We start from the raw sequence: 21424 nt of genomic DNA, 5'->3' as shown, positions 1-21424 counted from the left end.
GGAGAAATATGGAAAGCTTGGAGGGAGAAATGGGCTCGTCTGGCAGAGATGGAAAGTCTTCCGCAGAGGACTGGAGAGGTTTCTCGGATGGCTTTGGAAGCGATGGATCGGGCCAAGCAGCAAGAAACTGACCAGTAGCACTGAAGAATTCATGTCTACCGTTGAGGCATCATAGTTACCTTTCTACGATACTTCTTCCTCGCATCTCGAAGCATGACTGGAAAGTATATGCAGCATACGGCCACAACTACCTTCACCATGCTTCAACACTTCTCTAAGAATCATGTTGCCCAGATCCTGCCATCCCAGCAATAATACAGAACTTACAGCAACCCCGGACACACACCGGCATCCACGGCCCCGGAAGGTGGGTCTTTGGATTCTAATCCCGGAAGACTGCCGGAACATCGGAGATCGGGGCCCCGCACCACGTGACAGCGCCGAACCATGGGGTTGGCCCACTCGCCTCCTTGGTCACTCCCTCGACCTTCCATAATCAGCTTCAACCACGCAATCATCACATCGAATCGCATCGAGCCAAGGCTTCAAGCATGCACGAAGATGCGGAGCCAACTGCTGATCGCCGCCGGATGAGGGACGGGGATGCCCTTCCCAAGGGCAAATCCTGGTGGGACAGTACGGCACTTAAAGTGACGGCGCCGCTCCTCGTCGTCCTGACAATCTTTATGCTTGCATCACCTGTAAACTTTCTATTCAATCTTGGTTCCACAGATATGAAGCTTTCAAACGCAATTGCAGTCTGCCCGGCCCTGGCCATGGCTAGGAATATCTCCCTTCATATGGAGGAGCCATTGGCACCTACGCCTCTGCCTCCGGCTCATGCGGCATCAGATGGAGAGCAAATCATTCATATTTTCCAGACCCTTGGTCGATCCACAGTGTGGAAGAGCATTGCAAACATCACCTTTGAGGGAGACACGTTTGAGCCTGAAGGCATGGTGCGGTTGGGTGATGACCGTTACGTGGTCAGTTCAGGCCATTGGACCGAACCTACCGAGAAGTATGGAAAGATTATCAACGGGACGGACCGAACACCTGGAAAAGGACTGGCCCATTTGATGGTTTATAATGGAAAGGGAAAGCTTGTTGCCGATGCGACCATCACACAAGAAGGCGATGATGAATATCATAATGGAGGGATCGACTTTGATGGCCAGTATATTTGGGGAACCATCGCCCAATACCGCCCCAACAGCACGGCATACGTTTATCGGACAGACCCAAACACGCTGGTACCTGAGAGGGTACTTAACTATGCGGATCATCTGGGAGGCGTGGTCCACGACACCCGTGACCACCTCATCACTGCTCTCAACTGGGGAGGACGCAACGCTTCAACGTGGGATCTCAAGAGCGCCGAGACGGGCTGTGACGCGAGTTCTGAACCAGAGCGTGTTGTCCGAAACCCGAGTTACTTTGTCGACTACCAAGACTGCAAGTGGCTCGGCCACAGCAGATTCTACAACGGAAAGAGTATTATGCTCTGCTCTGGCGTTGCCACCATTGGAGGGTACAACCTGGGCGGCATCGCGCTCGTAGATGTCGCGACAATGGCACCACTCGCCGAAGTCCCCATCGACCTTGAAAGCGCCCTAGGAGTCAGACTGACACAAAATCCAATGGATGTTGGCGTAGCAGACGGAAAGCTAAGGCTGTACCTAATGCCGGACCAGCACAACAGCACATTGTACATCTACGAGGCGCAGCCCGACAGCCCGTTTCAGTATGGCGGCGGGCGCTGAACGGTTTTTGCTTACTTTTTTTGATATACCCACCAAATTTGGAGTTAGTTTTCAAGCCATGCAGTTGCCTGTTTCCATGGTGATGAGGATGACGAGGCTTTTCAGGCAGACTCGAAACGAAGGTATCGCGAAATATCGGTGCCTTGGAGTCGACGAGTTTATAACGCGCGTGGTCTCTCAATGAACTATAGATTTAAATTTTTTCGGCAAGTTATTTTTTACTCAATTGACTCTTAAATCTCGTTCAAGCACAATCATGTCTTGTCAAAAGGACGCTCCACGAAACCTTGAGTTCAATGATCTGCCTCCAGAGCTACGAGATCTCGTCTGGGAGTTTAGTCTCCCCACTCGCCGAGTCTTTCATGTGAAGGGAGTCTCAAGACGCCCCCAGGAAGAAGCAGCATCGAGACCGGCCAAATTCTTTCGCTTCCACATCCGCCACGCTCTCCCAGCGGCATTGTCCACTTGCAAAGAGTCCCGCGCGGTTGCGTTGCGCAAGGGCTTCTTCCTTTCGCCCTATGGGAATGATCCTGGTGTCTGGTTCAATACGGAACATGATATGCTCTACTTTGACCGGAACCAGCGCAATATGCTCCAGCTTAAGCCGAACCTGGGGAGCATGACCATCTGTGGTCTGGACCAGGTCCTCAACGTCGGTGTTGAATGGCGCGCCTTCTTTCGGGATACCCCCCGTCAAGGTGCGACAACTTCTCGATACTGGAGGGCGGCGATTGAGACATTGTATGTTCACATGCCGCGGATGCGGACTGTCAACTACATTCTTCCGATGCTGCGGCACAAAGGCGGCATGATGTGGGGACGAGAACCATACCAAGCACAAAACTATGAAGCCATTCTCATCACACTGCCGGAGAACACACAGATCCCGTGGGAGAACACAAGGAATCGAGGTGCCGATCGAGTGCAGCTTCTCAACGACATTCGGCACGACAATGGACTCAACTCAATGATGGTAACGTGGAAGGAGGTCAAGGAGGATATTGAAAAGGGTTTTGGGGAGGAGGCAGAGCCTGGCGACGGATGGCAGGACCGTGAACATGACACTGATCACTATCCTCCAGAGGTGATTGGATGGTGGCTACTGAGAGATGGCATTCCCACAGTTCACGAGAATCCTCAGATTCAGACGTTTTATTCATAAGAAGGGTCTGAGACAATTTGTTTATTTACATCTTATCGACACGACAACTAGCAACGCCTCCATTTCATCAACTCGACTCCATACTCCTCGCTCATCTCCACACACTCACGCCTCAGTGCCAAAAATTAGAATGTCAAGTGAACAACCTCGATGTTGTTGCCCAGAGGGTCAAGGACGAAGGCGCCGTAGTAGCCAGGCATGTACTCCGGTCGAAGACCTGGCTTTCCATTGTCCACAGCACCAGCCTTGCTACTCAAACATCAGCACTGTTCATTCTCAAATAGGCATCTCAACTTACATGGCAGCCTCATACCACTCATCAACATGCTCACGACTCTTTCCGTTGAAAGCGACATGAATAGGCGCGACACGGCCCTCAAGCTTGCCGTCGTACTTTTGCAGACCATCCTTGCAACCGCCGCCGAGCCAAAACTCCATTCCAGCGCCCTCAACGCCGAATCCGCAGAACGGGTGACCGTAGTCAGCCTCCATCTTGATCGTGTAGCCAAGAGGGGCGAGAATGGCCTTGTAGAAGTCGCGCATCTCGACGTAGTGGTCGCCGACGGGGAGTCCAATGTGTCCAATGGCCATGGTTGCGGTGGTGGAAGTGATTGATTGTGGTTTGTAGGAGTTTTTAGTGAGTTGGTTTGTTTGATTGATGTGAATGTAGAATGTTTACGAGTTGGAGATGGGACATGGCTGGTCTTAAGTACTTCAACCACAGCAACGCATTCACGGTGATACTTGTCTCCAATATAAGACCATGTGAGTGACCACGCGGTTCAGGAAAATGGGGTGAGGTGCCAAAAAGGGCCAGATACAACGAGAAGCATTATGTTTAGACGTTATTGGAGACGTTGTGCCAAACCTGGATATTCTGTTAAGGATCCAACACGAGAGTCACACTTGTGTCTGGTCCATTTTGGTCCACAGTATGATACGCCGCAGCCTATCCGGACCTCGAACCACCGCCATGGCGTTCATCTTATGCCCTCAATGTCCGCGCCGTCAAGCTATCTATCCGACCCGGACATGAGGGGAAGTCCGCCCACCACTGTTCGGGGCACGTGTGTTCGCGACAGACTCGCTCCGACTGGGTGACGCGTGAATGAGTCACGTCTTGAAGAGGTGGAAATAACCTGGGATACATCACAAAGTGGAGTGTGGGGTTGATTAGGGGCGGTAAGCGGTTCTTGTTCAAGGCCGTGGGGAGTAAGCACCATGTTTGATGTTGTAAGCCAAGGAGGTGAGATGAGGGTTGTTCTCATGCTGTTGAAGAGAATGTTTGTCATCCTGACATGAGGAGGGCTATGAATATCCCGCAGTGACCAAGCTTTGGACTGATTCAGCCCTGAGGATGCAGATTCACGGTGATACTTGGCAAGGATGGGGCTGTATCCTTGTAAGATTGCCCGGACTACTGAGCCTACGTACCCATGCCGTTCGGAATGCGACCCTTCGGATCATCGGGTGCAGGACATTGAGCAGTGCCGTTCATAAACACTCTTGAACAGTTGATCCAACATCTTGCTGTCTATCAACACAGCTCGTATCTCGTCTCTATCCACGGTAAACCCGAGCATGCGGTCATCTGACGTCGATCCCACCTCACTGCTGACATTCGGCCGAGTCAACCCTCTAAATAACGTTTCCCCTGGCTGAGGTAATACTCTAGTTTTATGCCAAGTCTGCATAAGATAAACTCCATCACATATGACAAACTGAACCGTATCCAACAGCCAATTGCTGACCTCCCCAACCCAACACAGCCCTATCCGCCAATGTCTCTCGTCAATTTTCGTATTCCCCGGATCCAAAAAGTCGCCAAGATAACACGTCCTCGGTGTTTCTTAAGCGAGCTATCCAGCATCCCAACACGGCAAGCCTTCAGCTGCCAACATGTCTTTCAGCTGTCAACTTGTCCCTCGCTTGCTCCATTGTGATCTACATCCCAACTCGGGCCTCTAGACACGTCAATCTCAGCTCACCTCAGCCAAGAGCACATCAACATCCAATAGCCGCTCGCCAGATGCGCGCGCAGAATTGCTGAAAGGGTTCATGGTCTAGTGCTGACCCCACGGCGGCAGAGAACAAGACACCGCCTGTGCGACAAGGAGAGGTTGTCTCTATTGGCTTCTCTGATACGAAATGGCAAGGTCTCACTCGCGCACTTTTCTTCCCATCCCTTGGTGATGCTACATGGCGGCGCAGCCCAACAACACTCGACGCCATGTAAGCCGTAAAAAAGTTCGCCTAACAACACCCAGAGAGACAGACCCAATGGAATGGAACGAAATGACGGGGAGTCCAACGGGTGCGGTGAGTATAATATCATGGCGAGCATCCCGCAGATTGACAGTTGAGACCTCCTCTCGCGCAACTACTCTGGCCTGTTAGCTATCGCCAAGATGGCGTCCTTTATCTCCTACCTCGTCTTTCTCCCTCTGCTTCTCCACTCCTTCTTCACTTCTGTAGCAGCCAGTGGCCACTGGAAGCAGACCAAAGAGTTTGATCTCAAGATAACATGGGACGACTATGCTCCAGATGGCTTCTCCCGAAAGATGCTGCTCGTCAACGGCCAATCTCCTGGCCCTGTCCTAGAGATTGACCAAGACGACTGGGTTGTCGTGCGAGTACACAACTACTCCCCAGAGAACATCACCATCCACTACCACGGTATGCACCTCGTAAACGTTTTCCTATAATTAACATTACTGACCAAGTCCAGGCATCGAGATGAAGGGAACCCCTTGGTCGGATGGCGTCCCCGGCGTGACACAGCTTCCCATTGAGCCGGGATGCAGCTTCACCTACAAGTTCCAGGCAACGCAGCACGGCAGCTACTGGTACCACTCTCACTTCAAGGGTCAGATTGAAGACGGACTCTACGGACCTATAGTTATCCACCCTCGACGGAACGATCCGAACCCCTTCCACCTCATCTCAGATGACTATGAGACTGTCTGCGCCTTGGAAGAGGCTGAGAAGCGTGTCAAGCCAATTGTCATCGCGGACTTTGTTCATCTCACGTCGAATGAGAAGTGGGATATGACGGTTGCTGCTGGTGTTGAGGACACGTGCTATGATTCTATCCTGTTCAACGGAAAGGGAAGGGTCGAGTGTATTCCCAAGGAAGAAGTGGAAGCCAATCTCAGCCCGGTGCAGAAGGCGTATCTTGGTGCCGTGCCCAACGGTGCCATGACTGACAAGGCGTGAGTAATGGATGTCACAAACTGAAAAGCCATCGCTAACAATTCTCAGTTGTCTCCCTGCTGCTGCTCTCTTGGCCCTCGGTGGAGGTGGAGGCAACGAAAGCGCCCTCCTCCCAGGAACATTTTCCGGCTGCAAAGAAACCAAAGGTCAAATCGAAGTCATCAAAGTCTCCAACAGACACCACAAATCAGCCAAGTGGGTAGCCTTTGACATTGTCGGCGCAATCAACTTCGTCACCGGCGTCTTCTCCATCGACGGCCATGAGCTCTGGGTCTACGCCATGGACGGCTCCTACATCGAGCCTCAAAAGGTCCAGGCCATCACCGTGACAAACGGCGACAGGTACTCGGTCTTTGTCAAGATTGAAAAGTCGGGAGACTTCAAGATGCGCTTCAATGCCAACAGCGCGCCGCAGCTCATCACGGGACACGCCATCCTCTCGGTCGACGGGTATGGAGAGGCTCAAGAGGCCGAGGCATACATCAACCTCGTCGGTCTCCCTGTGTCTAAGGATGTTGTCTTTTTCGAGCAGAACAAGGCTTATCCCTTCCCACCGGATCCCATTTCGCCCACTGCCGATGTCACTTTCAACCTGAGCATGAAGATCGACGGCGCGACGTATCTCTGGGCGCTCAACAATACACGACTCATGTCTGATGAGCTCGATGTTCAGAAGCCTACCCTGTTCAACCCGATGCCCTACATCAACAACAACGTGACCATCTCGACAAAGCTGAACCAATGGGTCGACCTCGTCTTCGTCGCATCCATGGTTCCCCAGCCGCCGCATCCCATCCACAAGCACGGCACAAAGATGTACCAGATCGGCTCTGGAACTGGCGTCTTCAGATGGAGCTCAGTTGAAGAAGCCATGAAGGAGATTCCCGATCAATTCAACATCGTCAACCCTCCCCGAAGAGACGCCTTCACCTCCCTTCCCGCAGAGAAGGACGTGACCTGGGTGGTAGTCCGATACCACGCCAGCAACCCAGGGCCCTGGCTTCTGCACTGCCATATCAACAACCACATGGTAGGAGGCATGATGATGGTGATCCAAGATGGCGTCGACCACTGGCCAACCGTTCCTGAAGAGTACGCCCCGGGCCGTCAGGGGACACGTGGGAAGAAGTGGCACCACTAAGGTACAGAAAGAGTGTTTAAAATTCTACATGTCTAGTACATCATTATTACCGAATACATATTGTTTTAACTTTGGACACATGAATAAGAGTACGAGTCTGCCATGAAGCTACGGGTGCTCAGCCGTCGAGGCTGCAGATGGGCTTGCCCACTAAACCCAGTTGAGTGTGGAAAGCGAAGCAGTGCTGACCACCATGAGTTCAGGTCACGAGAAGTCTACCTCCTCTTTTCACAGCCTCGTTTACGAAGCTGTCCATCTTGTTTCATGTCCGTAAATGTAATGGTACGCTGCGTCCTAGCGAAGGTCACCAATACTTGAGCCTCTGAGAATAACAACGTCTAGGGTCCTGCGAGATCAACTCCTTCGCTCATGAATTGATACCACATACTCTTCAACCATGGAAGGACCATCAGCCATACTGAAGCCGTCGGCTATGAACGGCCAAGTCTTTCGACGCAACCCCTCCGCGAAGCCCTGCCCCCAATGCAGGAACGCTTCACTATGCGACATTACAGGTCGCGGCTACGTCTTGGACATTGACGTGAAACAAACTCTAGAAGAAACAAAAGTTCAAACCGAAAACGAATGCTACCTATGCTTTCTGGTATGGTGGTCCCTCAAGAACCGCACAGCCAAGATACTAGCGATGGACGACCCCGTCATCGCCCTGTACTGCAACCCTCCATTCGAGACACCAGTCCAGCAGATCGACGTGATAGTCGTCAGTAAGAAAAAGCGACAAGATTTGGGTTGGGCCCTAGACTTTTCGGGTCTTTCGCATCTTGGTCCACCAGATGCCAAGCCGTGGGTGACTCGAGGCCGTATCGTCTTATACGGAGATCCTAGACGAGGTAAGTTCTTCACCGCTATGGCAATATATAGACGCTAATTCTTGCCAGGGCAACCTGAAGACAGGAGATGTCGTGTCAAGTTCCGAAGGATCGAGACCAATTCTGGGTCCCCAGCTTGTTTCGACCTGGCCAAGCAATGGATCTCGGATTGTCTATTCAACCACTACAGAACCTGTCCATCAAATTACACGTCACCTCTACCTCTTAGATTGATCGACGTTGGACCCCCAGACGGCTCTGAATCTCCCAAGCTGATAACCACGGCTCCCAAGCAGCGTGGGAGATACATTGCTCTTAGTTATTGCTGGGGGCTGAAGCCATTCTTTGCCCTGACACCGTCCAACAAATCTGAGCTGGAGCGATGCATCCCATTCGAAAAACTTTCAGAGACTATCAGAGACACCATCATTATTACTAGGCGCCTCAATGTTCGCTACGTGTGGATCGACTCACTCTGCATCATCCAAGGCTCAGAAGAAGAAGCTGTCAAAGACTGGGAAGTGCAAGCACGGCAAATGGGAACCATATTCCGCTGCGCTTTCTTGGCGATAGCGGCTTCTTCATGCGACAATGCTCACCAAGGCCTACTCTGTAATCGAGACAACCTCTCCCTCTCATACTACGCGTTTCCAGCAGACAAGAAGGGTCGAGACATAGTCTATCTCGGCCGTTGTGGCAATGCTATAGAGCCTCATGCTTTGAATGAACCGCTGCATCGGAGAGGATGGGTCTTTCAGGAGTCGTTCCTCTGTGTCAGATCCATATCTTACGAAAAGGGGGAGCTTTCGTGGCAATGTCGAGCATTTCAGTGTCGAGAAGGCCTCATGGACAGCGAACCTCTACCTCGCAAAGTCTCAGAACGCGATGTGCCAAGCAACATCCGAGCCAACTGGAAGTCCATCGTGGCTGAATACAGTAAAAACAGCCCCACGTATCCGAACGACAGGCTCCCAGTCATGGCAGGACTCGCAAAGATAGCACAACACGGCTCACCAACAGACTACCTCTACGGAGTATGGATGGACCAGCTCGCAGAGTCACTCTTGTGGGAACACCGTGGCCATACTGTTGACAGGATACGAGTCCACACCTGCCAGATAAAGCGTCGTGCACCGTCATGGTCTTGGGCATCTGTAGATGGACAGATCAATTTTCTCAAAGGCGCTGACCCGACATACATCCAGGCTAAAGTCAGGGGTGAAGGCCTGCTAATCAATGGATACCTTCGAAGTGTCAAGACGATCAGGTTGTCGACTTCGGGGAGCTACTACGGAGGTTATGACAATTTCAGCCCTTGGACGACCTTACCAACGACGATGAAGACTTATCTCGACAGTGATGGCGCAGTACCTATTCATCACCGACTACGACGAGATGACAATAGTCCTCTTGAGTTGGTGGATGTCTGGTTTCTATACCTTGGGCCTAGCTCAGGCCTCATCATCGTAGAGGCGTATAACATGGAATCGCCGCCTCGCAGACTGTTGCAATCAGCCTATCAGACCTTGGTGAAGTATAAAAAGTACGTTCGTCTGGGGTCTTTTGTTGGATATCCCATTCAGAGGAAGTGGTCATCGCGTATCCTCCTGGTCTAATTATCAGGCCGTGTTGCAAACGTCCCGGCGTTTAGGAAAGCAGGTAGGATCATAGGTCATTCACAATGGTATCACAGGGAGCCACCGGCATCGAAATTACAGCGTTGAAAGAAATAGGTTTGGTATACATTATGATAATACGGGATAATTAGACGCCTTCTCCCATTCAATTGACATCTTCCTCCAGTGTGTCCACATCTAGAACAACCAAGTAATCACATTCTTAACCTTGGCCTTCCACCCTGTCTCCTCCTCAACCTTCTCCTCAAGAGTATAGGTATCCGTCTCAAGATCCATCTCCTCCAGCTTGACAGTCTTTGTCTTTTTCAAGAACTTCCAGCCAAGGTACATGATCAACATGATGGGAAGTTCAATGTAGAAGCTGACGAAGCTGACGCCGTCAAACTTGGGGCTGAAGCAGCTCCAGCCCTGCACCAGGACGAGGAAGCTGTTGAGGATGACACAGAACCATGGGCCGTAGGGGTAGGTCCAGTTGCGGAAGGGGAGGAGGTGCGTTTTGCCTTGAACTTTAAGGGCGGAGCGGAAGCGGATGGATGTGATGCCGATGGAGATCCAGCTCAGCTGGTTAGACACGCCGACGATGCTGCGAGGTGTTAGAAGAGTGCAGGATGATAGTATGGAGATACTCACTTCTGAAGCCAAGACCAGAGTTGACCAGCGCCGATAAAGCTAGAACCAAAGCAGAGTCCAGCAACAGCTCCAGTCACAAGGACAGCTATCCAGGGAACTTGGTTTCGGTTCAATCTTCCCAGCACCCTGGGTGCATGGCCTTCCAAAGCCAGAGTGTACATCAGTCTGACGCCTGCGAAGAGAGCGTGGTTACCGGCGGAAAGCACACTGGTCAGAATGACGGCGTTGATGACACTTCCTGCAGCGTGGGCGCCAGTCATCTCGAAGACGATGGTGAAAGGTGAGGTGCGGGTTTCCTTGGAGTCGAGGTCGGGGTAGGTGTATGGGACGTTGAGGCCGATCAGGAGAACTGAGAGGAGGCTGCGAATGTCAGCATCGAGACAATAGATAATACCGTGGATAGCATACTAGAAAAGGATAATACGCCAGAAGACGTTCTTGACCACCTTGGGCAGGTTCCTGGTAGGATCCTTGGTCTCACCAGCCGTAATAGCGATGCTCTCAGTTCCTCCATCTGTTGGTGTTAGCGAATGCCATTGACACGTATTGGTCAGGGCACTTACAAGCAAATGAGGCAGTGACAAAAACAGAGGCGAAACCACCGATGCCGCCCACGAAAGGCGCACCTGGGAGGTGCCAGTTTTCGCCTCCGATGTATCTTCCGTCGACATTTCCACCACAGTTAACGACGATGCCCATAACAATGAAGACCTGGGAAATATTAGTATATGTTGATATAGAATCGGATCTCTGATACTTACAACAATGGTGATGACTTTGAGTAAACTAAGCCAGTACTCAAGCTGCAACTTGTAAGTGAATGTTTCATGCCCAACAGATGTCTCAAACATACCTCGCCATATGCTCGCACAGAAATGATATTGACACCAATCAACACTACCCAAAAGATCAAGCTGAGAGCCCATCCCGGAAAGTTGTCAGTCCAATACTGCAGAATGAGCTGCAGAGCGACCAGGTCAGAGGCTGTGGATACGGCATCGTTGAACCAGTAGTTCCATGTGAGAGCAAAGCCAAAAGCATCATCAACAAAGCGTCTTCTCATCCGTCAGTATCCAATCACATCCAGAATCAAACTTTGACTAACCCTGCAAAAGTACAGAAACTACCAGCGACGGGGATAAAAGCAGCCATCTCTCCCAAACTCAACATGGTGGTAAACACGATGCAGCCCACAATGGCATACGCGATGAGAATAGAGGCCGGTCCGCCAGTGGCCAGGGACTTTCCCGTGCCCAGGAACAAACCAGTACCGATCGTGCCTCCGATGGCAATCATCTGGACCTGGCGCGCCGAGAGCGAGCGACGCAGCAGGTCAGACTGGGTCGGACCCCGGCCAACATGGGCTGCCGAGTTTTCGACATCATCTTTGCCGAGATCTTTTGAGTCTGGGTTGTTTATTGCCATTGTTGTTGATCAGTTAAACAATAAAAAGACATGTCAGAGTCTGGACCGTGATATTGAACTCCATGTTGTCGTCGGAAACCCTCATGTATTTGACTTTGAAGATCCCCCATTTCCAACGCCCAAAAAGGCAGGGCACGAGGAATTGCGTGCTCAGAGGCAAATCCACACAGATATTCAGCTTACACTTCAAGTAACCTCCAAGACATGGTTCGTTATGTAACGGACCGTGTCAGATGCGATCGTCACTCCATCCGCTAGACAGAAGGCGGAAGGTGCAGTAAAAGATCAGGGATCACCAGGCAGTAGCTAACACCTCTGCAGGCCCTGCTAGGGCTCCGATCCTTTGGTACTGTAACGTCACAGCGATGGTCGGCTCGGCCGTGCCGTAGCCACACACGCAGCATATACGGGCCGATCTTGAGAGGAAAAGCTCGTGTGCGCCGTGCTCCGTTTCCAATCGACCGGGGAAAGTGTAGGTAATAGATTGCCCTGAAAACTGGGACCTTGAACCATATGGCAGCCTGTATTTAAACACAGACGATGTCGCCATTCTTTCACCAGTTGACAACATTGCCCTTGACTCTCTTCTTGAAATACTCACGAGATGTTCAACAGGAGGCTCTTTATGAACCCCTGTCTCCCAAGACCATAAGCTCCCGTCTTGGCTCGAACGGTTTTATCCAAGCTAAGCCCTACGTCGACTCTGGGCATCTGCATTTCAGGTCATGCCAGTCTCCCGAGGATCCATATCCACGTCGCCGTCGCTTTCCGAGAACTCTTATTAAGCCGAGCTCGTCCCAAACCTCGTTCTTCAACCATCGAGAAGGAATGGAAAGAAATTGTCGCCTTCGCTTACGTCGAGTCCATCCCACGCGCCGTTCGTAGCGAGCACCGAAGGAGCATTCGATGAGCACATGTTTTCGGAAATGTCAATTCTCAAGTGTCATTCGTTTAAGACGAAAGTGTGGTTGATGATGGCGCAAGACACGCTGTTCATCTCAATCACGCAGTTCAGGTCGGCTGCAGCATCACCTGTTTAGACGCATCAAGTTGATGTTCTACTCATTCGCGAGAACAATCTTCTCTTTTCATCAAACGTCAATCTTTTTGCGCCATCCAGTACTGATTCCATTGATCCCCGATCCTCCAAGACCTACGAATACCGATTGCAGCCACGGTTCCAACAGCCCAAAGCCAACATCCGCCAGGTCCAAGGTGGCAACGGTTACACCAAGGCGTCCGCTTTATCTTATTGTTGAAGTTATGCCACGAACCACCGGCCAACACTCAATCTCAGAGTTCTCATTAGGTGGCAGCTACTGGCAGCTTCTTCCAAAGCTGAGCATCTCTAGCCCTCCCGTGTCTGCGGAAAACGACCCTGCCACGTCGTCCACATAGGCACTCATTAAACCACATCTTGGTACTAATAAAGCGGAGAGTTTAGATACCATAAAGGTCAGCTTTCCATATAGAAAAAAATCAATCACTTCATCTGCCTCCTCAGTCAGATTTTGTGTTCGCCTCGAAATAAAGGCAGACATCATGCTACTCCCCGGCACCACACATCATCAACCATAACTGGACACCTTTAACAGTTTTAACGACGTTCCATATGCTTCGAATACCCCCTCCACTACGCTTTCAAGTCCAAATATCGATTCCGACTCTAGAAGGGCTGATCAGGGACTCACAACTCCTCAAGAGCAACACCAGGGCACGAGGGCGGCTGCTATTTGAGCTTCACGAGCCAGCTCTGATCTGATGATGACTCTAGTCTTGATCGGAAAATGACAGAGAATGGACATTTGACGGCAAGAAATCCTTCCAGTGGAAATACGAGACCGAATGGAGGCAATTCATACATATCCCCGCCAAGTGTCTTAACACGTCCTACATGTCCGCAGACCCAACACACGGAGCAATCACAACAATCCAACAAGCAAAATTAACATCGATCTAAAGTCCCCTATGCTCCCCTACGATTGGATGAATCAAGAAGGCCCCATCGCAGCCGCTGTATCGAGACCGGGTATCCCCTTTAAAAATAAGCTTGAAGATTGCCGAATTGGGCTCCATTTACCGCTCTCCTCCATTCAGCTGCTCCGAGAGCGGATACCCATGAGCTGTCCCAAGCCAATGCCTTCATTTACAAGAGTGCCTGTGCTCTTGTCATAAGATTGTCTCGATGGAGGGTCTTGCAATCTCCTCGCTCCGCCCCGTTGATCTTCTTCTCGTTCTCGCGCTCGCTCATACACCCTCTTCAACTCTACACATTCACACCTCAGCCATGCTCCTCACAACGACAAGCAAAATGGCTTCTTTCCGCTTCATCCTTGCCATAGCCCTTTCGGCAACCCTGGTGCACGCTCAATGCTACTACCCAGACGGCCAAGAAGCCCCCCGCGATGTGCCTTGTAAACCAGACGCCGAGGCCTCCGCCTGTTGCGCCGAGGGCTACATCTGCGTCTCGACGGGCATGTGCCAGTTCGTCGAGTACGCGGGTACAGGCAGGTTCGCTCGCGGCAGTTGTACAAACCAGGACTGGTCAAGCAGCGAGTGTCCCAACTTTTGCACCGACGCCGAAGGAGAAGAGACCGGAGGCACCGACGTGACGAGATGCCAGGGCTATACGGATCGATTCTTTTGTCCCAGGAGCCAAAATGCCAATGTGTGTAAGGATGAGTCAAAGGCCCTCACCTTCGCGGGTAAGTAGATGTTGCCTAGGCCCGTTGACATCTGGGGCTAACTATGAGAAGAACCTTCTGTCCTTACAACCATACTCGCGGCCACAACAAAGTTGGTCCAGTCTACACAGTCAACGGAAACCTCTGAAGCAACTACAACATCGTCAAGCCAAGAAACAACATCAACCGCCAAAGACGACGAGACCAGCACCACCGCATCCACATCACCAAACGAGACGGGACCGGCAGACAAAGACTCAGACTCGGACTCGGGCCCAAGCCCCGCGCTCCTAGGCGGAGCCATCGGCGGTTCGATCGGAGGGTTCCTCCTCGGCGGTCTGGGTGTCTGGCTTATATTCTTTCTCCGAAAGGCCAAGAAGGACGCCCTCGATCGCTCTAGGGTTGTCCCTGAGGCTGAGAACGGATACAAAGATGATCACCAGCCGGCACCAAAGGCAGAGATGTCAGCCGAATCGGCGCCTGCTGAGCTTCCGGGATATTCGGTCGGTGACAGGTCACGACAGGACTAGACGGTGGGTTAGCATGTTCTTATTCTGGTCAATCCCTCTGGGTGGAATTAGTTGTTGAGCGTTCCGCAAGTCATAATGCATCCATATTATTTAAATAAAAGCCAACTTACAAACCCCGGAAATAGCACCCCCCAAAAACATCAATTATAACCCCCAGAAAACGCCTTGTCCACCAATCCCATGGTTCGCAATCGTGAAAAGCCTAGTCGCATCTTCTGGTGGTGGCTGTTCCCCACACAGCCACGCTTACGCTCGTGATAGCTCCAAGTTGTAGGCAACAATATAAACAAGAGGGCCTGAGTGTTAGGCTACAAAAGAAGTGTCCTTTTTGGTCACTTTACCTATATATTAAGCCAATTCAGGTTTCTGCGTTGAAAGTCCTTGCAAATCAAGTCCTTGTTTCAACAGTCAGCATTAAAACCATGCTCTCCAACCTCGCCTCCAAGCTTGGCCTCACCTCCTCCTCTTCATCATCATCTTCCTTTGTCATAAAACCCAGAAACCCATCTAAAATGGAAAATCTACCTCGTCAAGCAAAATACACCAGCAGCGATGTTGTTATCCCAGATTCATTCCTCACTACTCCTCCCGCCGCCCCCATAACATCTCATCACATCGACTTTGCCTCATCACCTCTGCCTCAGTATGAGGGTCACACCGCCCTCATCCTCGACAACGTTCTATCTCCTCAAGAATGCCGCGAGCTCCTATCTCTCGCTGAGGCCTCTGTGCCTCGACCAGAAGGTTCTTCAGCGTGGAGACCGGCGCTGGTGAGTCTCGGCCCTGGCTGGGAGGCTCCAGCGCCGGGATACCGTGAGAGTGATCGCATCATCTGGGACCAGCAAACCATAGTCGATCGACTCTGGGAACGGTGCGCACAAGCTGAAGGGCTACGTGAGCTCTTGGCTGTGATCCCCCCTGACCCCTACATGCGTGGAGGAAAATGGAAATTCAGTCGTTTCAACGAGCGAATGCGATATCTCAAATACACTCCTGGACAGTACTTTAAGCGTAAGCCAGCCTCTCACTCATCACTACCATACATCTCTAACCGTGACCAGCTCACTGCGACGGCCCCTACTACTACACTGAAGGGACAGGCATCGAGTATGAGACCTTTTACACCGTCCACCTCTATCTCAACGACTCAAAGGAACAAAACCCCGAGTCGGATCTTGAAGGCGGCGCGACCTCTTTTCTAGAGATGAGAGGCGACAAAAGGCTTGACGTGAACCCCAAGCAAGGCAGCGTACTCATCTTTCAGCACAAGGGTCTCTACCACGAGGGAGCAACGGTTCTCAAGGGTACGAAGTACACCATGAGAACCGACATTCTTTACAAATGGGTTCCTGACAATGAAGAAACATCAGAAGGCAAAGATGATTAAGACGATGATGGGACGTGGAATAGGCTAGATTGTAATTAGACGCGTGCAGGCGCAATATCCGTATTCATATCTACCGCTGCTTGGGCATTTTCTTCTCCTCCATAGCTTCAATATCCTTCTTCTTATGGAAATGCGGTGCCAGCTCCGAAAGCCACCGGGGCTCGATCGGCATCACGCTACGCATGTACTCCTTGGTCGTCTGCACAAGCTCAAAATACACCACCATCTTCTCCGGCGGATCAATAGCCATCAGCACGCTGCTCGGGTGGATCCACACTGTTGTGTTGTTCTTGACCGTCCTGTAGCTGTCGCCGCTCTTCTGTAGTCGGGCCGCGTTGGGGAAGAAGCCAGCTGTGATGGCTCTCTTGATGGGACGGAGGTTGGACGCTCCACAAGTAGAGGGGGCAACTTCGACACGTTCGCAGAGCTTGGCTAGTTGATCACGGACATCGCGTGCTCGGGTCAAGGACCGTTGCTGCAAAAAGTTCTCCTTTGACCAGGCGGGGGAGAAATCACTGTCCACCCACTGATTCCACACGTTGAGAAGCGTGATGTGGTCACCTCCATCCTTGACCGTAAACCGGTTGCGAGCGCTGTCTGCATGAATCTTCTTATCCTTGGGTCGGAAGAAGAGCGCTGAAGCCTCGCCAAGCATCGAGACGATAGACAGAACCTCCTCTACACATCCCTCCTTGTCTGCAGCCAGTACAGCCTTGGCAAGCATGGGGTCGGTAGGGAATTCGGCCATCTGACGACCTAGCTTGGTCAACTCTCCACGGTGATTCAACGCCTGCAGGGCAAACAGCTGATTCAACGCCCCAATCAGTGCTTCGGTAGGCGGAGGGTCCATGAACTCAAACTCGAGCAGCTCGTTGATGCCTAGCGACTTCAGCTGAAGCACGACGCCGTTCAGGTTGGTTCGCTGAATCTCAGGGGTCGTTGACTCATCCATTTCGTTCATGTAAGCAAACTTGGTGTACAGCCTGAAGCACTTTCCAGGTCCGACACGTCCAGCTCGACCACTCCGTTGATTGGCAGAGGCTCGCGAGCAAGGAACAACGACCAAGTTGGACATGCCGGTCGCAGGGTTATAAACGTTCTCTTTGACGTAGCCCGGGTCAATGACATAGACGATACCATCAATGGTCAAACTGGTCTCGGCAATGTTGGTAGCCAAGACAACCTTGCGAGCTCCCTCTGGTGTCGGCTCAAAGATCTTTGACTGAAGTTCTGATGGCAGGTTGGCGTAGATGGGACAGATGACAAGCTCCTTGATGCGACTTCCAAGCTTCTTTGCTGTTTCAGCAATCTCTTGCTCGGCCGCCTCAATCTCATCTTGGCCCGTCAGGAAGATCAAGATGTCGCCCTTGCCTTGTGTGGTATGGATCTGGAACGTTGTCGTAATCGCAGCAGCCAGATAGTTGGCCTCAGGGGCAGGTGTATAGTAAATGTCCACAGGGTATCGGCGACCGGGAATATTAAAGATGGGCGCGTCGTCAAAGTACTGCGCAAACTTCTCGGCGTTCATGGTGGCTGAAGAAATCAGAAGCTTAAGGTCAGGTCGTTCTCGAGACAAATCCTTGACCAGCGCCAGCAAGATGTCCGTGTGCACCGTCCGTTCGTGCGCCTCGTCGATCATCAGCGCAGAATACCCTCCAAGATCGGGCTCAGTCATGAACTCCCGAAGAAGCATGCCGTCAGTCATGTACTTCAAGATGGTCTTGTCGCTGGTGCAATCCTCGAAACGAATCGTGTATCCAACTTCATTGCCGACCTTGACACCGACTTCGTCTGCCACACGAGCTGCTACACTCATGGCTGCCACACGTCGGGGCTGTGTGCATCCCACCTTCATGCCGTTCTTGGTGTATCCCGCTTCGTGAAGATATTGCGGCAGCTGTGTCGTCTTTCCACTACCAGTCTCTCCAACAATGACCAGAACCTGGTACTGCTCCAACGCCGCCAGAAATTCGTCGCGATACTGGTAAATGGGTAAACTCTTTCTCGTCTCCTGGATGGTGAGGGCCTTCTTCTCCGCTGCGTCGATTTGTGCCGCCAAGAACTGCTGCTCCTTCGTCAACTTTTGGTCATCACCCTCCATCCGTGAGTCCAGGTTCCATTGGATGTACTGTTCCTCGTCCATCACATAGTCGTAGTCCTCATTTTCTCTCTCGGCGCGCTGGATCTGCGCCTTGGCCTTCGAGGCTTGTTCTCGCTCCCACTCCTCATGCTCGGTGACGAATTTCTCCTGGCCATATTCGTCCTTTTCAACGTATCGCTTGTAGAGTGCCTCCTCCTTCTTCTTGCGATCCAATTTTCCCTTTTCTGTGATGTAGTCCTCGGGCATCATGTATCCATCGCGGTGGTCGTCAATCTTGAGGCGTTCCTCAGCCAGGCGCAGGATCTCTCTGTTCTTGGCAAATTCCGCCTTTTCCTTCTCCGACAGTCGCACGCCGCTCCTCAACTCAGCCGTCTCCTCGGCGACCTGCTTCCGTAGAAGGGCAAGACGTTCTGCCTCTCGCTTCTTGAGGTATTCCTGTCGCGATCGTTCGCGGATATCGGGAAGCGCCTTGTTTCGTGCCTCAGCATCCTCGGCGAGTTTCCTCCTCGATGACTCTCCCTCTCTTTCGCCGTGTTTCGATCTCTTGTCGTCCTTTTCCTTCAGTCGCTTCGCGAAAGCTTCGCGCTCTTCAATGTCCTTCCTCCGCGCCAACTCCTCCTTTGCGCCGTCTGAAAGGTCCTCCTCCTTTGGCTCATCATGACTCAGCTTCACCCTCTTGCTAGCCGACTCCTCAAATTCCTCCTCCTCCTCCTCAGGCTCGGAGGAAGGTGGCTCCTCGTCTCCCCATCGATCGTCAAAGTCGGCCTTGTCATCGCGTCGTCGGTACTGCTTAGAGCGGCTGTGGTGTGATGAAGATCCTCGACCGGGGGACCTCGAGCGACTGCGATCGTGACGTGACCTAGAGTGTCGGGATGAGGATTTGTCGTCTCGGTCGCGATGTCGACGCCTGTGCTTCTTCTCCTTGGAGACTTTTTGAGGGCCGACCTCATCCTCATCCATAGGAAGGAGAGCGTACTTTTTTGAGCTCATGATGATTGTGTGATGAGCTTCGCCGTGATAAAAGTACAAAAAGAATCGTCAGCTTTATACCTGGAATCGGTGAAATTCCAAGTAGACCAAGCTGAAGGCAGAAGATACAGCCCCAGGCAGCACAAGCTCCATCGCGACGCAGTTGGCTGACGTCCAGCCCAAGAATTTAGTTGCAGGATAATCCGATAATTAATCCGATCCTCCAATCATCAACTTCCTATAAAGCGCCACATGCAGGGGTGGCTGATCGATAAGCCTGATAGCGTTCCCAAAAGAGGTAGTACCTTGCCTGGAACTGGAGGCAAACGAAGCATTGATAACACGCTGGTATTTCTAAGTCGATTTCTTTGTTCTCCGGTCCTTGGTCATCTTCTCGCCTCTCGCTCCCGCCACGTCGCTTCTGTGCTTTTCGCTCTTTCATCGTCGAGGTCGCCTTCGAAGCTGCTTTCTGTAAAAATTTTAAACGCTTCATTTATTGCGCACACGACGGCGCAATGTTGCTCCACGGAGCGGCCATCTTGGTCCTATTAGCTCTGGTCCAGCTCGCTGTATGCGCCGAGGACTACTACAAGGCAAGACATCTCGAGGAGCTCACCAGACATGCAGAACTAACGGATCTCTAGATTCTCGGTGTTGATCGGTCAGCTTCAAACAAGCAATTGAAACAAGCATATCGCCAACTGTCAAAGAAGTTCCACCCCGACAAGAATCCGTATGCCCCTCCATGACCCCCCTCTCCTCGATGCCATATTAACCTCCCTCAAGCGGTGACAACACAGCACACGACAAGTTCGTCGAGGTTTCAGAAGCCTACGATGTCCTAAGCGACGAAGAGACGCGCAAAGTATACGACAAATGGGGCCACGATGGTGTCCAGCAGCACCGTCAAGGCGGCGGCGGCGGAGGCGGCCACGACCCCTTCGACCTCTTTAGCCGCTTCTTCGGCGGCCACGGCCACTCAGGACGGGCCTCCAGCGAACCTCGAGGCCACAACGTCGAGGTCCGAGTCGAGATCTCCCTCCGCGACTTCTACAACGGCGCCACGACCGAGTTTGCCTGGAACAAGCAGCACATCTGCGAGCACTGCGAGGGTACAGGCAGCGCCGACGGCCAGGTTGATTCTTGCAACGTCTGCGGTGGTCACGGCGTCCGAACCATCAAGAGACAGCTCGCGCCGGGCATGTTCCAGCAGATGCGCATGAAGTGCGACGCCTGCGGCGGCAGGGGCAAGACCATCAAGCACAAGTGCCCCGTTTGTCAAGGCCAGCGCGTCGAGAGAAAGGCTACAAACGTACAGCTGAACATTCAGCGTGGAGCCGGTCGCGACTCCCGCGTAGTATACGAAAATGAGGCAGACGAGAGCCCCGACTGGGTCCCTGGCGACTTGATCGTGACGCTCACCGAGCAGGCACCCTCACACGAGAACAACCCGGACAAGGTCGACGGCGTCTTCTTCCGCCGCAAGGGCAATGATCTATACTGGACCGAACTCCTCTCCCTCCGTGAAGCCTGGATGGGCGGCTGGACCCGCAACCTAACCCATCTCGACGCACACGTCGTCCGTCTACAACGTCCCCGCGGTCAGGTCGTCCAGCCTGGCCATATCGAGACGGTAGTCGGCGAGGGTATGCCCATCTGGCACGAGGACGGTGACAGCGTCTACCACAAGACCGAGTTTGGCAACCTATACGTTGAATACAAGGTGGTGCTTCCGGACCAGATGGACACAAGCATGGAGAGCGACTTCTGGGGTCTGTGGGAGAAGTGGAGGGCAAAGAACGGTGTCGACCTACAAGCCGATAGTGGAAGGACAGCACAACCTCAGCGAGATGAGTTATGATGAGAGCTGGGTGGGATGGCGTAGAGGGTGGGGAGTTGAATCATTTCAAGAGGAGGCCATGTCCTATACATTGTAGATATCAAGGGATACC

The 21424-nt window shown here is 52.2% G+C and overlaps 9 protein-coding genes across 9 annotated transcripts; 6 read left to right on the top strand and 3 right to left on the bottom strand.

Moving 5' to 3' along the window:
- Window positions 1-734: 734 nt before the first annotated feature.
- Window positions 735-2925, top strand: NCS54_01278200 (Hypothetical protein; the record flags this gene model as incomplete). Its single annotated transcript, XM_053158004.1, has 2 exons — window positions 735-1744; window positions 2013-2925. The coding sequence occupies 2 exons, from the start codon at window positions 735-737 to the stop codon at window positions 2923-2925; spliced, it is 1923 nt and encodes a 640-aa protein (XP_053013979.1).
- A 125-nt stretch (window positions 2926-3050) lies between these two features.
- Window positions 3051-3516, bottom strand: NCS54_01278100 (VOC domain-containing protein; the record flags this gene model as incomplete). The annotated part of the gene is made up of 2 exons (XM_053158003.1): window positions 3051-3174; window positions 3224-3516. The coding sequence occupies 2 exons, from the start codon at window positions 3514-3516 to the stop codon at window positions 3051-3053; spliced, it is 417 nt and encodes a 138-aa protein (XP_053013978.1).
- Window positions 3517-5318: 1802 nt separating this feature from the next.
- NCS54_01278000 (Hypothetical protein) lies at window positions 5319-7279 on the top strand (the record flags this gene model as incomplete). Its single annotated transcript, XM_053158002.1, has 3 exons — window positions 5319-5601; window positions 5654-6137; window positions 6187-7279. Exons 1-3 carry the CDS (start codon window positions 5334-5336, stop codon window positions 7277-7279), a joined length of 1845 nt encoding a protein of 614 aa, XP_053013977.1. The 5' UTR covers window positions 5319-5333.
- A 397-nt stretch (window positions 7280-7676) lies between these two features.
- Window positions 7677-9725, top strand: NCS54_01277900 (HET domain-containing protein; the record flags this gene model as incomplete). Its single annotated transcript, XM_053158001.1, has 2 exons — window positions 7677-8130; window positions 8179-9725. The coding sequence occupies 2 exons, from the start codon at window positions 7677-7679 to the stop codon at window positions 9723-9725; spliced, it is 2001 nt and encodes a 666-aa protein (XP_053013976.1).
- Window positions 9726-9923: 198 nt separating this feature from the next.
- On the bottom strand, window positions 9924-11801 carry NCS54_01277800 (Hypothetical protein; the record flags this gene model as incomplete). Its single annotated transcript, XM_053158000.1, has 7 exons — window positions 9924-10329; window positions 10377-10736; window positions 10785-10890; window positions 10940-11087; window positions 11138-11179; window positions 11230-11431; window positions 11482-11801. The coding sequence occupies 7 exons, from the start codon at window positions 11799-11801 to the stop codon at window positions 9924-9926; spliced, it is 1584 nt and encodes a 527-aa protein (XP_053013975.1).
- Window positions 11802-13986: 2185 nt separating this feature from the next.
- Window positions 13987-15015, top strand: NCS54_01277700 (Hypothetical protein; the record flags this gene model as incomplete). Its single annotated transcript, XM_053157999.1, has 2 exons — window positions 13987-14506; window positions 14558-15015. 2 exons carry the CDS (start codon window positions 13987-13989, stop codon window positions 15013-15015), a joined length of 978 nt encoding a protein of 325 aa, XP_053013974.1.
- Window positions 15016-15389: 374 nt separating this feature from the next.
- On the top strand, window positions 15390-16402 carry NCS54_01277600 (P4Hc domain-containing protein; the record flags this gene model as incomplete). The annotated part of the gene is made up of 2 exons (XM_053157998.1): window positions 15390-16026; window positions 16077-16402. Exons 1-2 carry the CDS (start codon window positions 15438-15440, stop codon window positions 16400-16402), a joined length of 915 nt encoding a protein of 304 aa, XP_053013973.1. The 5' UTR covers window positions 15390-15437.
- A 70-nt stretch (window positions 16403-16472) lies between these two features.
- Window positions 16473-19493, bottom strand: NCS54_01277500 (Pre-mRNA-splicing factor ATP-dependent RNA helicase-like protein cdc28; the record flags this gene model as incomplete). Its single annotated transcript, XM_053157997.1, has 1 exon — window positions 16473-19493. One exon carries the CDS (start codon window positions 19491-19493, stop codon window positions 16473-16475), a length of 3021 nt encoding a protein of 1006 aa, XP_053013972.1.
- Window positions 19494-19987: 494 nt separating this feature from the next.
- Window positions 19988-21333, top strand: NCS54_01277400 (Hypothetical protein; the record flags this gene model as incomplete). The annotated part of the gene is made up of 3 exons (XM_053157996.1): window positions 19988-20065; window positions 20117-20205; window positions 20259-21333. 3 exons carry the CDS (start codon window positions 19988-19990, stop codon window positions 21331-21333), a joined length of 1242 nt encoding a protein of 413 aa, XP_053013971.1.
- Window positions 21334-21424: the final 91 nt, after the last annotated feature.

This window comes from Fusarium falciforme, chromosome 10, assembly GCF_026873545.1.
Source record: "Fusarium falciforme chromosome 10, complete sequence".
NCBI lineage: Eukaryota > Fungi > Ascomycota > Sordariomycetes > Hypocreales > Nectriaceae > Fusarium > Fusarium falciforme.
Note: the sequence above shows the minus strand (reverse complement) of the source record. Positions and strands in the feature narration are given on the sequence as shown.